The sequence below is a fragment of the Pleurodeles waltl genome, chromosome 10 (genome assembly GCF_031143425.1).
Source record: "Pleurodeles waltl isolate 20211129_DDA chromosome 10, aPleWal1.hap1.20221129, whole genome shotgun sequence".
NCBI classification, from domain to species: Eukaryota; Metazoa; Chordata; class Amphibia; order Caudata; family Salamandridae; genus Pleurodeles; species Pleurodeles waltl.
In genome coordinates, this window is record NC_090449.1 from 102684471 (window position 1) to 102702032 (window position 17562).

The following is a 17562-nucleotide window of genomic DNA, read 5'->3' on the forward strand; positions in this document are numbered from 1 at the left end:
CACACGCCCCACACCGACCCCAGCGCCCCAATACCAAACACAACAACCTCCATGTAACAACCTCCCGCACAGCCCCTGCACCCACCCAAAAAAAAACACAACCTGAACACACCCCACGCCAACACAAGCACCCTCACCAACAACATCGCACAACACAACAACCACACCCCCCGCAACCGCCTCAGCTGCCTGCTACTAAACACCCGCTCCCTTCACAAACATGCCATATAACTCTGGGACCTCATCACATCACATTCACCTGACATTGTCTTCCTCACGGAAACCTGGACAAACCTCTCATCCGAGCACGACATAGCTACGGCCACCCCTGAGGGCTACAAACTCCAACGAAAAGACCGGCTTAACAAACCAGGAGGTGGCATCGCCATCCTGCACAAAGACACCATAAAGGTCACCACCAACACCCTAGACACCTTCAACAACGCAGAACACATGCACTTCCTAATCCACATCAACAACACCACCACCCTCAAAGGCACACTCTTATATAGACCCCCAGGACCACGCCCCCCCTTCTGTGACACCGTTGCTGACGCCATCAGCCCTCACACCCTCATCTCCACAGACTACAACCTCCTTGGCGATTTCAACTTTCACCTGGAGAACCCCCACGACCACAACTCCTCCTCTCTCCTAGACAACCTCACCAGCCTTGGACTCAAACAACTGGTCACAGCGCCCACCCACTCGGCTGGGCACACAATTGATGCAATTTTCACCTCGAGCCAACACATAACCCACACCACCGAACTCCACTGGACAGACCAACACTGCGTCCACTTCTCCTACACCAAACCCCCCACACACCACCACCAACCCACCACCCCTACCGCATGTGGGACAAAATCCCCACAGAACATCTGAACTCCCAACTGGCACACCCCCTCCCCCTACCCCAAGGACCCCAACACTGCCTCACATAACCTCAACAAATGGATCACTACCTGCGCCGACTCTCTCTCCCCCCCTCAGAAAAAACATTACCACCCGCAACATCAAGAACACCCCATGTTTCACAGCTGAACTCCAAGAGTCCAAACACAAATGCCGCAAAGCGGAGAAAACTTAGCAACCAGAACCCTCCACCACAAACTTCTCTGCCCTCAAAACCTCCATGCGCAACCACCACCAACTCATACGCACCACCAAAAGAGCACACTACAAGAACTCTTTACCATCATCAAAGAGCTCTCCAAACCCAAAGCCAGCAACCTAGACCTCACACACACACAAACCCTCTGCAACTCCCTCTCAAACCACTTCCACCGCAAAATCCAGGACAAACACAACAGCTTCATACCACCCCCCCCCCCCCCACCACACGCCCCCTCAGCCTACTCACCACTTGGGCCCCCACCACCGACGAAGAAACGGAAAAAACAATGAACTCCATCCACTCTGGCTCTCCCTCTGACCCCTGCCCCCATCCGATATACAACAAAGCCAGCCCAAACTTCGAGCCATAATCAACAGCTCATTTGAAACCGCCACCTTCCCAGATCCCTGTAAGCACACTGAAGTCACCGCTCTCCTAAAAAAGCCCAACGCTGACCCAGACGACCTCTCCAACTACAGCCCCATCTCTCTCCTCCCTTTCCCCGCCAAGGTCACGGAGAAACGAGTGAACTCCCGGCTATCCCACTTCCTCGATGAAAACCAAACACTCGACCCCTCCCAATCTGGCTTCCGCAAGAACCACAGCACGGAAACCGCCCTCATCGCATGCACTGACGACATCAGAACCAGAGTCGATAAGGGCAAGACCGTCGCACTCATACTCCTAGACCTCTCCGCCGCCTTTGACACAGTCTGCCACCACCCACTCCGCACACACCTCCACAACTCTGGGATTCGACACAAAGCCCTAGACTGGCTCCCCTCGTTCCTCACCAATGGAACCCAAAAAGTCACAGCCGCTTGGATGACAGCTAACCACCTCAAGCTCAACTCCAACAAAACCGAGATAATCATTTTTGGCCCCCGCAAAAACATATCGGACGCCCCCTGGTGGCCCACCACTCTAGGCCCCGCACCCAACCCCACAGACCACTCACGCAACCTCGGCATCATCCTGGACCCCTCCCTCTCCATGGCCCACCAAATCCACGCCGTCACCTCTTCCTGTTTCAACACACTCCGCACACTGAAAAAAACCTTCAAATGGATTCCCACAGAGACCAGAAAGACAGTCGCCCACACACTCATCAGCAGCAGGCTAGACTACGGGAACGCCCTCTACGCCGGCACCACACTCAAACTCAAGCGCAATCTACAACGAATCCAGAACACAGCAGCACGCCTCATCCTGGACCTCCCCTGCCATGAACACATCTTACCACACCTCAAAGCCCTTCACTGGCTCCCATAGACAAAAGGATCACCTTGAAGATCCTCATCCATGCACATAAATCCCTCCACAACACCGGCCCAACCTACCTCAACGAAAGAGTGAACTTCCACACGCCACCTCCGTTCCACCAAGCTCTCACTCGCCACAGTCCCCCGCATCAAACACACCACCACAGGAGGCAGATCCTTCTCCTATCTCGCCCCCAAGGCCTGGATCTCCCTCCTAACCAACCTCTGCAAGACCCAGGACCTCCTGCTCTTCAGGAAGGGCCTCAAGACATGGCTCTTCGAACAGTGATCACCTCTCCCCCCTCCATCGGCGCCTTGAGACCCTCACGGGTGAGTAGCGCGCTCTATAAATTTCTTTGATTGATTGATTGATTGAATTGCTGCCAGCCGACTAAGATAGCTATTTTCAGCGGCTTGGGGTTTCCCACTGCTGTGTACCCTCAAACTCCTGCTCCATAAGTTCCTACTACTAGGCACTTTTTCTTTTAGAGCTGAACCAACTCCTGCGCCTTCTTTTGTCTCAGTCTTTTTGCAAACCTGAATGTAGCCTCTCCAACCCCCACCATTTTTTTCACTTTCTTGTCTAATCTACCCCACTTCTCATTTGACTCAAATGAAATACCTAGATAATCAAAAGTTGTTACAGTTGGTCTTCCTCCTTGATAAAAAAAGTCTTAGGCTTCAGTGTTTTTGGATCACATGATGTTACAAAGGCCTTTTGATGGTTTACCCTAAACTTGAGTACCAACATAAAATTATTAAAACCAATCAAAAGTTTTTGCGGTCCTTTTGTGGTACGCGCCAAAAAGACAGCATCACCTGCGTATCATAATACTGATACTAACTGGTTTCCAATTCTCGAAACATTCTTGGTGCACCTGCTCAAAACTGTGTCCAGGGAATGAATGTAAAATAAAAAAGGAAGGGGGCGAGTATAGCGTTCTGCCTGACTCCCCTCACCACCTTAATAGGGGGTGTTCAATCCCCGTTCCGCGTGTAGTGCACTCTGCTGGAAGAATCCTGGTGCAGCTCCCTTAGGAGATTTAATAATGAGGTATCTATACCTTCTTGCATCATCAGAACCCACAATATATTCCTATCCACCAAATCGAAGGTCCTGGAGAGTTCCATGAAGGCCATATGCAATACACCTCTCCTAGCCGTCACATATTTACCAAAAATTAGAATAAGGTTTAATGCATCCTCTACAGTTCACAATCCTGATCAGGAACCATGTTGTACTTGGATAAAAAAAAAAATCCTCTACCCAGGACTCTACTTTCCCCAGAATTATCCGGCCCAATATCTTCAGCAGTGTATCAGTTAGTGAAATTGGGCTATAACATGCAGGCAGGTTCCGATCACCTTTTTTATAGATGGGGACAATTATTGATTCCTTCCATGAGGCAATTAGGTCGTCTTACACTGCTGCCCTCCAAACATTTGTAACCAAAAGGGGCCCAAAAATCTACATTGGTTTTATACACATCAACTAGGACCCTTTCTGGGCCGGGGTCTTTACCAGTGGAGGCGCTCATTATAGTGTCAGATACTGATGCTAATTCTAACAAATTGGTAACTCTATCATCTTCAATCACGTATCCACATTCATTGGATGGATTAAAAACTACAGAATAATGGTTCACCCAATCTTGTTCCAGAATAATTTAGAATCTCTGTTTGGCTGCCCTGTAAATCATCCAATGCTTTCACTCTACTTTCATATTTTCTCTGTTTGAGGGCTTGTTTATATTTAGATCTTGCTAGTCTGATATCCGCAGTATTGCACAGGATTCATTTACTGGTCAATTTTGAGTAGTTGCAAAGCTGCAGTACACTCGTGGGAAAATCACGCAACCTTTCAGTGTGTTTTTTTAAAATATTTTTTTTAAAGAAATTAACCCATCAGATATTGCTTTAGAGTCCATTAAAGTTATCCAGAATATATACAGAAAGACAAACCAACACCTCCTTACGATTTTTAATAATCACATTTTCACAAAACCTTTTAGGATCAATAGAGCCCCATTGCAAACGGACTGCCCTATTTGCAGCATGGGTTATTGGTGCCATTCGATTTCTGGCTTGACTGACCTGGTAGAAATAAAGTTTTAAAACAACACGATTGTGGTCTCTAAATGGAAGTGGGAGTACCTTGTAACCAAGGGTGCTCTGGGCCAGATCTCTTGATAACAAAATAACATGAATTGTGACGCCCCTGCCCCTTCCTGTGATAGTGGGGTCACCTTACCTCTGGACATCTGATGCAAAAATTAGATTTAAAGATAAAATCAAGTGATTTAAGGCTTCACCGTAGGCCGAATGTGTAAAATGGCCGACAACACCATCATGTAGGTCGATATAACCACATATACGCTCCCCATCATAAGGACATTAAAAAATATTCAAATCAACGGGCCAAACAATTGAATTAGAAACATCCCCTCTATCGACACACTCTACGATTGTCCTACCCAGATCTTCAATAGTGCAAATGGGGTGTGAAGTGAAATATTTTTTGCTTATTGATAGTCACGTCATCTTCCATATCTCAGGCGATGTCCTGCTTCTGCCATAGTCTTTTCCTAGTGCTTGAAATACAGAGATTCCTGCAAAAACTGTCGGTTTACAGCATGTAAACATGTAGTCTCGTGTGAAGTGACACATTTATGGAAGTAGAGTATATCCATAGTGTTGTCTACTACAAAGTAAACGAGAAAACAGATCATGCCCAGTCTAATCTTTAGCTTTGTGATTGGCTCTGAAATAAATAACTCATAAGAGTAAAGTAATGAGCTCAGTTATTTGCTGTGTTCTTATGTCATTCCCATTCTAAAGATGATGTTGTCCCAGCTATCGCATTCTGGGGGTGCTCCCTTACAAATGAGAGTCAACATTGTTATAATTCCACAATGTCTCCATCTGAACACAATCCAGTAAATTTTCTGGTGTATTATTATTATTGTGGCAGACCTACTGCAGTAGGAGTAGGACAACTATAGGAGAAAGGCTGAGCCGACACAGCCTATTTCACATATTTGAACAAGAAGAACCCACAGCGGAAGTCTGGTTACATCCTGGGTCCCTACACTTGAAAGGCACATAATATAATGGCAATTCGTGATGATTCATCAAGGCAAGTCCCTTTTATGATGGGATCAAACAGTACTCGAAAAAGTGGGCTCGAACTGAGTGCCAGCAACTCCTTCATTTTAAGCAGGCGGTACCTGCACCTCTGAACAGAGTAGCGATTTCAAGTATGACAGAGTACAGTGCAATCTCAGGGAAAAAGCAGATACTATTGGACAAAGTGGACCTGCCCTTCTTAATCCTAAATCAAGCACTAAAAAACAAACTTCTGTGACCAGCATGCAGGGAATTAAGCCACCCTACTTTGAGATGTTTGTTCCTCGAGCAGCTTCTTGATGATCCTGAGTATAGAAGCTCCCTCTTCACACCATCACCACACAATAGAATTACCACACTATTTTAAGTTGTCCATTGAGGAACAGTGAATTATCTAAGAAACCAGTGTTTAGGTTTAGATTTTTACATGCATTTCACATATTCTGGGCAGTTTTCCCCAGTTTTGTTTTTTCAATCTAATGCAGTAATACTACTTGCAGAATTACTACACAGGTCTGGATCCTGGTTTGGACACAAACTCCACTAAATGGAAGAATCAGAGGGGACGTGATCTAACAGGAACTTCTAATTAGGGCCTAAGTGAGGGGTAGGGCTAATGGACTACATTTAGACTTGCACTATTCATTTACAGGACAAAGCCGGTGATATAGTGTAAGACTTTAACTGAAATTGATAACAAACTTTGTAAGACTTTTAGACCAGGGCTTGCTTTGAGTTCTTTTGAGGCATAAATAATCATCTTCAACACTTGGACTGAGGCATGAAATATGTAAAACTGAAATAAAAGCTGTTTAGATGGAGGGGTTATATATGAAACACAACTCTTCAGAAGATTTATGAATATAGGGGACTCTTTTAAAAAATGGATACTGGAACTGTGTGAAATGATGAATGCTTGAACTATGTTAGCTTATGTTAGCTTGTCTTCTCATTTTGTTTTAACTTATATTGTTATGCTATCTTATGTTATCTTTTGTTGTGTTATTTTAGCCCATGTTGTGTTGTTTGTTTTATCATATCATGCTCTTATGTTATGTTATCTTATATTATGTTATGTTTAAGGTGCACTGTTCCCTACAAGGTTATCCTGGCGGTGAGCAGGTGTGTGTGTGTGTGTGTGTCTAGTCTTGCCCTGGGCAGGGTGGGTAGTTGCACAGCCAGGTCTTCAACTTCTTGCGGGATTCAGGAAGAGAGGAGGATGCTTTGATGTGAAGAGGGAGGTCATTCCACACTTTAGGAGCCACGTAGGAGAATGGCCACCCTCTGAATCTATTTATTTTGTATGTGTGCTAGTAGGAGTCCTGTGGAGTCCTGGGTGGTTGACAAAAAGATATGCAGCTATTCAGGTAGGTGGGCCTTATTTGTGTAGTGTCTGGAATGTATGAGTGAAGAGTTTGAACTGGGTGCGCTTGTGTTTGGAGCGCCAGCGTTGTTCCATGAGGTGCTACGTGATGTGGGTTCTGCTTGGGAGGTTGAGAATGAGTCTGCTGCCAAGTTCATGATAGTTTGTAGTCTAATGGTGAGTTGTTTTGTGATGCCGGCATAGACGGTGTTCACATAGTCCAGTTTGCTGGTGTCGAGGGCGTGAGTGATGTTTTTTCTGATTTTAGTATAGAGGTATTTGAAAATCTTTCTAAGCATCTTGAGGGTGTGGATGTAAGATGCAGTGACACTGTTGACTTGTGTGGTCATGTCTACTTTGCTCTCAGTGATGATCTTGAGGTTCCAGGTGTGGGTGTGGTCTGAGGTTGACTGGCTATCAGTTGAAATCTCATGTTGAGGCCCTCTTAAAGATGATCACTATTTCAGTCTTGTTCGTACTGAGTTTGCGATAGCTGGCTTTCATTCAGTTAGTGACTTTGGCCTTAAAAGCGGTAAATTGATGGACTTGTCCGAGAAGGAGACTATGAGATGAATATCATCAGTTTAGGAGAAGATAATGATGTCTTGTGTGTGGATGCCACTGACCAATGGGTCATGCATGTGTTGAGAAAGGGTGAGGCTTAGGAGTGAACCTTGGGGGACCTCACAGACTAGTTTCCAGTTTTCAAAGTGTAAGGTGTCATGCTGACAGCTTGTGTACAATTTCACAGTTCCAGCAGCCATAATTTCACATAATTTTAAATTATAAATTCTGGGACTATAAAATAATGAATGCTGGTGCCATGTTAAATTATGAATGCTGACTTTGTGAAATTATGGATTCTAGCATTATGAAGTTTTGCTGCTAGGAGTGAAATCATGGATACTGTGATTGTGTGAAATTATGAATGCTGGGACAGTGGAATTACGAAGGCCGGGCCTGGGATGGGTTGGACTGTGTGAAACTATAATTGCTGGGACTGTGAAATGAAATTATGAATGCATGGATTGTTTGACAATTGGGATGCAGGGATTGTGGGAAGTTATGGATGATGATGCTATGTGAAATTACAGATATTTTACCTGTGGAATTATGAATGCTGTAAGTGAAATTATGGATGCTGGCTCTATGAAAGTATTGATGCTGCAACTGTGCAAAATTATCGATACTGGGGCTATGTGAAAATTTGAATGCTGATACTATGTGTAATTATGGATACTGGAACTGTGTGAAATTAGGAATGCTGGGGCTATTTGAAATTATGAATGTTAGGATTATGTAGAATTCCGGATACTGGGACGCTGTGACATTATGGGTACTGGTACAACGAGAAATTCTACATGCTAGGACAGCGTTCAGTTATGAACCTTGAGCCTATGTGTAGCACAAAATGCGTAACATTGATACTAAATTACACATATGTTCAGTAAAGAAATTCTAGTTGCAAAAAAATGAAAAGGGGAGCAGGGAGGTTAGTCTAAAGCCTAAAAAGTATGATGCATAATCTCAATGACTGCAAAACTGTATAGTTACCTCCGGACAACTGACAAAGCTTTAAATGTGATTTATTATTCTAGGTAGCCCTGCTCCATAACATCATTCTAAAAACCGAATCACTGTGCCTTTGTTTATAAAGTGCACTGTGTGTTACTTACCTTCTCTTGTTCTTTCTGCAGCCTGGCTGGTGAACAGAAACGAAGGACCCAGGCCTGGGATCACTATGTGGAGCTGTGAATCTTTCAATGGCACCATTAGCACTGAGGATCAACATCGCTGCCAAGACTTCCATCTTATCCTGTCCATCTTCTCCCTGCTCTACCTCATTGTCTGTTTTCCAGTTGGATTTTGTTACAATGCCCTACTGGTTCTAGTCAACCTCTACAACAAGTCCACCATGACCATGCCCGATGTCTACTTTGTGAACATGGCCATCGCTGGCCTCATCATCAGTGCTGTGGCACCCATATACCTCTTGGGACCCGCGAACAGCAAGTGGGCACTTTGGAGTTTTAACAATGAAGTTTATATCACCTTGCTGATATTGTTCAATGTTTCGTCTTTGGTTATCATGTACTCAACAACACTGCTCAGTCTGGATTACTACATTGAGCGTGCCTTACCGAGAACATATATGTCTAGTGTGTACAACACCAAGCATGTCTGTGGATTTATCTGGGGTGGAGCCATGCTAACAAGCTTTTCATCCCTCCTATTTTATGTCTGCAATCACGTCTCCACTAAAATACTCGAATGTTCCAAGATGCAGAATAAAGAAGCCGCAGACGCCATTATGGTTTTTATTGGATATATTGTACCAGCTATTGCAATACTGTATGCACTTGTGCTAATCTCCAGAATTCGGAAAGAGGCAACACCACTGGACCACGACAGTGGAAGACTAGATCCTTCCGTACACCAGCTTTTAATTGCCACCGTATGTACGCAGTTCATACTGTGGACTCCGTACTACATCGCCCTCTTGGTGAACACATTCACCAGCATACAAGGGAAGCCAACAGATGAGAACTACATTCGAATATTTCACTTTGTAAAGGGATTATCGAAATTCCTGGCCTTTTCCAGCAGTTTTGTGATACCTTTGCTTTACAGATACATTAACAAAAACTTTCCCAGTAAGCTACGAAGGCTGCTCAAGAAACTGCACTGTGGAAACCAAGGATGTTCCCATGAACGTGTTGTGGTCCAGCAAGTCATGATCTGATGATGAAGTATCCTATCAGTATGTTGTACTGTAGAACTCAAAAAGTGGTCCGAGGTATTCCTCCATTGGCCTACTTGGAGTCTTCAAGCATGAGTGCCTCAAACGCGGCACGGTGCCATTATTTTTGGCATCCTGGGAGAAGTGGTTTTTCGCTGCTTTTTCTCCTGGCACGAGGGCCATTTCTGATACTGCATGGGGACATCATGCCCCCCCTCGTTGATTGTGCCCTAGACAGCTCCCTATTGGCTTAATAGGCTAAATACACAGCACTTTGTTATGTTCTAAATAGAAAGTCTACTCACTTAATTGAAGAGTATATCGGTAATATGAAGCTAAACAGCACCATCATTCATCAAGAGTATGGCTTCTGTTAAATACAGCACCAGTTCTAGCCGTAGAAAATGTTAAGCAACTGCAACTTGAGTCTCTTTTAATAAGCTAAATACAGTGTTTTACCTATGGGAAACCAGTTTGAATATTCGCTGATACAGATGTATTTGTGTCGTAATTCTTTGCTGAAGATATACCATATTTGTATTCAACAATACATTCCCTTTTGTTGGTTTACTTAGAATAGTTAACTGGTTCCTGCACAAAACTAGCTTCTGTAAATGTGCGTATGTATAAACTACCTAAACTGTGTCCAATAAGGAACAGCCGCTATCCGGGACTAAGATAACATCATCCTCAAAAATACAATCCATTATAGGTTCAAAAGTTCTGCTAAACTCTGTTCATGAGTCACTCAGTATTCTAAAATTAGGCAACATGGTGAGATTCTGAATACAGGTGTTTCTCTAGTAAGATTTAAAAAAAGAGGCAACCGAGGCTTAAGCAAGTGGTCAGCGGCAGATGGGCGGTAAAGATCCTCGCTGAGCTTTCAGTTTCTGGCAGGACTGTCTAAGGTAGGCGGCTTGCACAAAAAGTTGGAACAACCACTGAAATTTGAGGTTTCTGCTGAGAATAGTTAGGGATAGTAGAATTGCCTAGGCTGATACCAGAAAGCTGAAGAGCTTCTACTCTTGATGGAACCTTCCCTTGAATGCAAAGGTTTGCTTGGCTTTTAAAATCTTTAGGAAGGGATCATTGGTAACGTGCCCTATAAATGAAATAATGACCCCCTTAAGCACACCATTCCGGTGACCTGTGGGTGGTGGGCACTGTAGGGCGTGAGGGGTGTACAGGCTTCATCAAGTCTATGGGAGGCGTGTGGGCAAGAATATCACTTGACTCTTGTTTTCTTGCCACTCCCTCTTTATTTGGTAACCCATAACCACTTCTTGACGCTTCTCCGGCAAACTGTTCTAGCTTCACGCCTTACCCTCACCTGAGACCCTTACCTGGACATTCACTAAAGCCAGGGGCACACTCTTCCTTTTTACTGTATTTTGTGTGCACAGAACACTTTTTAATGCATCCACTTAAAGCTTTATCTTAAAATGTTGTGCCTTTTTATCGTCACCCAGGAGCCCCTTGCTCTACCTATATAACTTCTGAATACTTACTTGCTGTTAACCGTCACTGTAGTATGCGCCGAAGCTACAGCAAATGGAAAACGCACAGAGAGTATTTTATCACTGTCACTCATGCACAGGTCATTAATGATAAATCCTTGACATCTGGCAACAGTCTGTTTGGATGAGGTTGGTGGACTTGGTCCTTTGCTAGTAGTCAGGTATCCATTACAGAAAGGTCACCTTTATAGGTGGCACAATAAGGACTTTTGCTTATAACTGCAGCGTTGGGTTCAAGTTTCTCAAGCACTTGCTTTTGAGATCTGCTCATCTCCTGGTTAGTTAGAGGTTTAAATCTAGTTGGGGCTGAATCGCCTTCGGTGTTACCAGATCGATCGACGGAATGCTGTTTGCTTCGTGGTAAGAGTAGTTACACTGTTTCGTACATTGTACGAGAACTGCAGAGATGAGATCGCAAAAACGATCAATTTTGCCACTGTATTGGATCAATATAATGAAGTGCTGGGGGCTTAGAGCTTCAATGCTAACCAATAGAAACAATCACGCTTTCATGGAAACTAAAGTAATCACAGTGATAAACTCATTCAGAAATGTCATATTCATTTGAAACCATGTTTTCTCTTGTAACTAAAAACCTAATGTATTAACATCCGGGGAACTCATGACAAACACCCTGCCTTTGGCCACCAGAATACAGAAGCGCACGATTTTCCTTTGTGAAAAACAACACGCCGTTTATTTTGCTTCCGTCATCCTACATATATATGGCTGGACTGGCAAACTAAAGATAACACAAATATACGACTATCACAATTATGTTCTATGGAGATATTTAGCCAAAAGCTTCATCCATGCCTTCCTCCTTTCATCACTATCTCTTCACCCTCTTTTAAATTACTGACGCAGCAACATAGCATTAGATGAAGCAATTGTGTGCATTGACACAAACAGATCTAAAAACAACCATTCATCGTTGGATTTCTGCTCTATCTTATGTATTTCTCTTGGCTGTCCAGAGGTCCCATTTCTATTGGAGGGCAGTGTGGACCCACTGTCAAGTGTGTATCTTGGCTCACTATAATGTGAAATTGAGCTCCTCTATTCAAAATGGCTGCTAAGAGTGACTGGTTATTAACCAAGAAAGCCAGGGATCAATTCCTAGTCCTTCCAATGATCTTGCATAAAATACTATGGTGCCCTTTGATGCACTGTCGAGTGACAATAATGTAAGCTTGCAGTGTTACAGAATATGATATATAATTGGGTGATATGTGCTACAAATTAATTATATAATGAACCACAATTGTGCATGAACATATGTTTATGCCGGATCTTAAGTATTTGCTAGGCTTAATAACTGGCAAAGAACTTTGTTGGGATCCCAAGTATTTAAAATAAAATGGCAAGGGGCACTGGAGTAATTGTGGGGTGTGGGGGGGGTGTTCTGAATTATACGGCAGGGCTGATTAAATTATGCAGCACATTTTGTGATAGTATTTCTTAATATTTTGTCATTTGTACACATATAAACATTGTCTGGGCATTGGTTACACCCCATTAGTACCAGTTTAAAACCCAAATATGGCAACAAACATTATAAAGGTGACCAGTCCAGCTTTGCAAAAGGCCTTGCACTGTGCAGAAACATGTCACTTCGTTTTTAGTAACTTTTGAACCATTTGTGCTAGAAACAATTTTTTTGTTAAAATCTGCAGATTATGGAATAGATGATGGATTATGTCGCAGATGCAGCAAATCTCTTATTTATGCAAAAAGTGCCACTGCCGAACAGTTGCGTAATTCACGTGGCCTGATAATGGCATACCTAGTCAGTCTATTATTGTGGTCCAAGTATTTTGTATGTATTTTATAATTCATGATAGGCAGCTGTATAGAATAAAGACATTATATACTTGACACCCATCTTATGCTGTACTTTAAAAAACTGTGTAAGATGTGCCCCTATTTGCAAATCATGCCATATTTAATCTGGTTAAATGCAAATTCCTTGAAATAAGTGGCATAAATTAATCACTTAATCGTACAACTGGCAGTATGTCACAGCTATAAATAAACATTGGCCGGTTTATCACCACTATAATTAAAATTACATCTCGTTACTGTGAGATGCACCCTCTACCACTATTGCCTGCTTGCGGAACCTCGTCTCCAGTCCTCAGAGGGCCAGGCTTAAATATAAATTATTTCTCCACAAAATACTTGAGGTCATTATACATAGTTTTCAGATGCCCTCTTTGATTACATTTCGTGATAAGTAGCCCTTAGGCGATTCTCCTCCTCTGATTAATTCAAATTATTCTAAAGCAATTCTGTTTTAATTTTAAGGTCCTAAAATGACAACAGAATTTTTCAAAATTATACCAAATTATGATAGGTCTGTGAAAACCTGTTTTTTTCCCATAACTCGCCACCCCTGCTGCCCATGGCTTTGCCCATTGGTCTAAAGTTACAAGACAAGGTGAGTGCAAACAAATACTTTTCTAAGATGTATACAAATATTGGAAAGGTTATCTCCATTCATAGAGACGTAATACTGGCGATTCAAGTTTTCATACGTCATTTGTAAGTTTCACAAGTTCAGTAATGCTGCATATTTTGGTTTAGGCCTTAATATATTTGAGGCAAGAGTTGTTCCTAATTATCAACAAATTTGATAAAGGAAACATAAGCATGTCATATTGACCCATCGCTTTTCTATTTCCAGTCTCCAAAATGTAATTGATTTAAAAACATTTTTTTTTTTGGGGGGGGGGGGTCCCCCCACACCACCACACCCCCACCCCCTCCTTATTTTTTCTTTTTTTTCTTTTTAAGGAGCCAAAGAAATTCTTGTTTGCTAGTGGCCATGCGTGCATTTTGTTTTGTCTATGTAAGAGCAAGGAAAAGCCCTAAGGCTTTTGCTTTGAGTATTTTCTTTGAACTTCTACACTATGATGGCCAGAGAAACCAACATGACACCTGGGTAGGTAATGGCATGTTATATGTATTTAAGTAGCCTTTTCCAGTGCAGTGTGAGTTGTGTAAAATATTCTCAGATTATTTTTTAATGAAATGTCAAATCACACTCTTAAATAACCAACAACATCACGCACTTATTGGCCCTATGTATATTTTCTGTAACCAGCAAATTATGACGAATCATTGTTTATTTTGTAATAACGCTGCCAATTCGGTACTTGTGTCAGCTAGAAATTTAACAATGGCAGCTAATGTATACTCCCACTAAAAACACAACAGTGCATTGAACATAAAACATGCAGTCTTTCTGAGGTACCCTAGAAAGCTAGTTGGCCATATTAGGCATCGCCATATATGTGAACGTCTCTACCTAGCTCTGTCAGTGTTTCAGAGGCGCCAACCAGTTTTGCAGTCTTGGGACTTCCGACTGGTGAAACAGTTCAGTAGGCTTGCATTTACATCCCAATAAATATTTGGGTTTGAAAGCGTCTAAAGCAGACTTCTCATAGCACTGGAAGCAGTCACAGGGCAGCACAAAGCATTACATAAATGTAAAAAATAAAACTCGCCTGAAAAAGAAAAGTAAAAATACTCCTCTCCGAAGGAGGGCAGGTTACAACTCTTCATTCAGTGCTTCGAGGTGAATAGGGGACAACCAAGCCAGTGCATACATATAAAGTTCCCAATTTTAAAAGTTATTGATGTACTAAAAGTTCCCAATTCCATAAGATGTTGATTCTTGAAGCCTCATATTTTTGTGTAATTTGACTAACAATGGCATCTTCATATTTTATCATGGTTTTGCTATAGTTAGGGGGGTGTGAGGACCGACCTGAGAGTAATGGTTAATAGAAACTGTGGATGAGTGGGAGCACGGATGCAGGGGGCGGATACCTTATGCTCTTGCGTTTAGCTGGTATTGAATTGTCTGAATCATAATTTACAATTATTAGACTGCTCTCCTGTACGAAAAGCACATTCTGCAGGTGTCCAAACTGCAGCACAGGTACATGGCATGTCAGTGCCCTTAAACAAGATGCACCATATATACCCTGTGGAGAGACTCTGAAAGTTAACATTTCTGTCTGTGCTAGTTTTACACTCTAACCAGTTCACCAAATAACTTTAGAGAGACTTCTGAGCTGTTTAGGACGGCGCCATGCTTTATACAGACGTGGCACACACTACCTCTTGATAATTAGCCATTCCTACAGAGCATACACACAATATGTTATTTACATTAGGATCAGCAGCCGTTAGCATCTTACAGACAATTAAGAGAAGTGAATAAGAGCCTTTCCTGTGGTCCTCGTCCATCCAAAGCTATAGTTCTCTTTTTTTAATTTTTTTAAATTTTTTTTTAACATAGCAGCAATTGCACAGTCAGTCCAGTTGCCACGGCAGCTTTTCGTGTAATGAGGGACACATTTTCTTCTGTGTCCCCGGGGCGGGGAACAATCAGAGCTGCACTCCCCAGTTCTAATATCTGAGATTCTCTGGTTTCAAGGTAAAATATGAGCCAGCCTGTTTTTATATTTCTAATAACCATGTGTAAAGTACTGTATATACTCAACAAACCTACTGATGTAAAAAGAACATGGAGAGAGACAGACTATATTAAATTATTTCATTAAATTGCTGGCACGAGTGCACAGTGAATTATGTGTAGTACTTGCATCTATTGTACGTGTGTTTCTAAAGTGTATATTGAAGAATCAGCACAAGTGCCATTATTAACACAGTATTATTTTCTTGCAGACTTTGTTAGATATGTTTGTGTTGATGTACTACTTTGTAGTCCTTTCAATGAAGAGTTAAATGTATGAAATCAATAAACTAACAGTTGCTCAATTCTTGAGTCGGTCTTATTGAAACATTGCCCTTGATTGACACTCATACAGCGCATAATAAGTCGTGCCACCAGTGTCTGTGCGTTCGCAAAAAAACAATATACTAGTGATGGGTCAGTTAGTTGGGAAGTAGACAACAAATGCCTAGGGTTTTGTCTCTTGATCCCTGTTTAGTGTTGCTAAGCTTTGATCTCTGCTGGGGGACCCAAACTTCCAAACGGTAGAGTTACCATCATAGTGCACTCCTTTAAGATATTGTTGATTTTGAGTCCACACTAAATTTCGAGTTCATGGTAGCTTACTTTCAAGAAATATGGAAACTCCGAATCTGAAACATATCCTGACTGAATAACTCAATAAGTGCAGGCGTTTGAACATATCTGACACGTGTTTTGCTCTAGATCAGTAGGGCATCAAGCACCAAGGCTAATGCCAAAAACAAGGTAATATTCCTTTCCATGCAAATATGCAGATCCAGCTCACTTTTAAGTTGGGCATGTAATATCATTAACAGTCGTAAGTAGTGTATATGTTGGATTCCGATAAGTTGGCCCAAAGTTAAAGAATGGAAGGTGGACGAAGTAGTCTTTGGCAGTCGTTCACATGCAACACAGTCCACAGAAATAACAGAAGATAAATTCAGAAACTGATTGACAAAAGGGTGGGATTCGTGGCAAATGACAATGACTTGGGTTACTAAAAACAACAAATTGCCAAACGTTTGAGATTCCCCGTGCACTTGCATCTACGAAAATGTAAGCAGAAGAACTGTTTGTTCTGTTGCTCATGCTTTTTTCACTGTCCGAAGATGAAAAAATGGGGTTACTGTTGAAGTACATATAGTCTAGTTCATTTAATCAGTTTCCTCATTTCAAAGTCAAAATAAAGTTAAGTCTTGTGGTTCACTTTAAAAATTCAGGCTACACAGCCTGTTTTTGGAAGAACATTAATAGAAAAGAGTGAACAAACATTTCTGCGTTGACCTTCGTGCAAGGCTAGTGAAACTACACTTTGACACAATTTCATCATTGAGGCTGTGCCCACCTGTGCCGTGCAAGGCAGATTCAAGCACTGCGTCTTTTATGAACACTGATATTTGGCAAGAGACTTCTTCGAGGAGGTGAGCACTTTATAAATGTAATAAATTATTCTTTCAGATTATTTATTGTGGTAAGCCACATCTAAGAACTGACACCATTGGTTACACACAAACTGGCATTGCAGGGTAATGCACACTTGCCTTTTCATGTTATGAGTTAAAAGAGGGTTCTTGACAATGTTATTGTTCAGGCTACAGAGGGGAATGACTCCTTCAGGACACATAACTGGGGGGGGGGGGGGCTTCAAAACTTATTGAAAGAACATTCAAAGTTATATAAAGTAGAAACTAGTTGAGAGAAAATAAAATTTTATAGGAGAGCGCTAGAGAGGCAGGGAGTATTCAAAGATGGCTGGTAGGTTGCAGAATGCAGTGTTGCCACCCAACGACATGCCACCATCAAATGCAGGACTTTGAAACTTTCACAACATTAGAGAAACGAAGGGTCCCCTGGGGGTTGCTGAAGCGATTTCAAAGGGAACATGAAGATGTGTCAACCAGTGCTTCATCTGTTTAAACAAAAAAAAAAGTGTGGGAGAGGGGTCAAA

At 42.3% G+C, this 17562-nt stretch overlaps 1 protein-coding gene across 7 annotated transcripts in view; it reads left to right on the forward strand.

Moving 5' to 3' along the window:
- The window catches only part of GPR146 (G protein-coupled receptor 146), a 101222-nt gene extending 85306 nt beyond the window's left edge, over nt 1-15916 (forward strand). For all 7 annotated transcript variants that reach the window (XM_069209870.1, XM_069209866.1, XM_069209867.1 and 4 more), the window contains one exon: nt 8566-15916. In XM_069209870.1, the coding sequence (XP_069065971.1) occupies nt 8610-9611 (1002 nt within the window). In that variant the 5' untranslated portion in view covers nt 8566-8609 and the 3' untranslated portion in view covers nt 9612-15916. The remainder of the gene's footprint in view (nt 1-8565) is intronic.
- The last annotated feature ends 1646 nt before the right edge of the window (nt 15917-17562 follow it).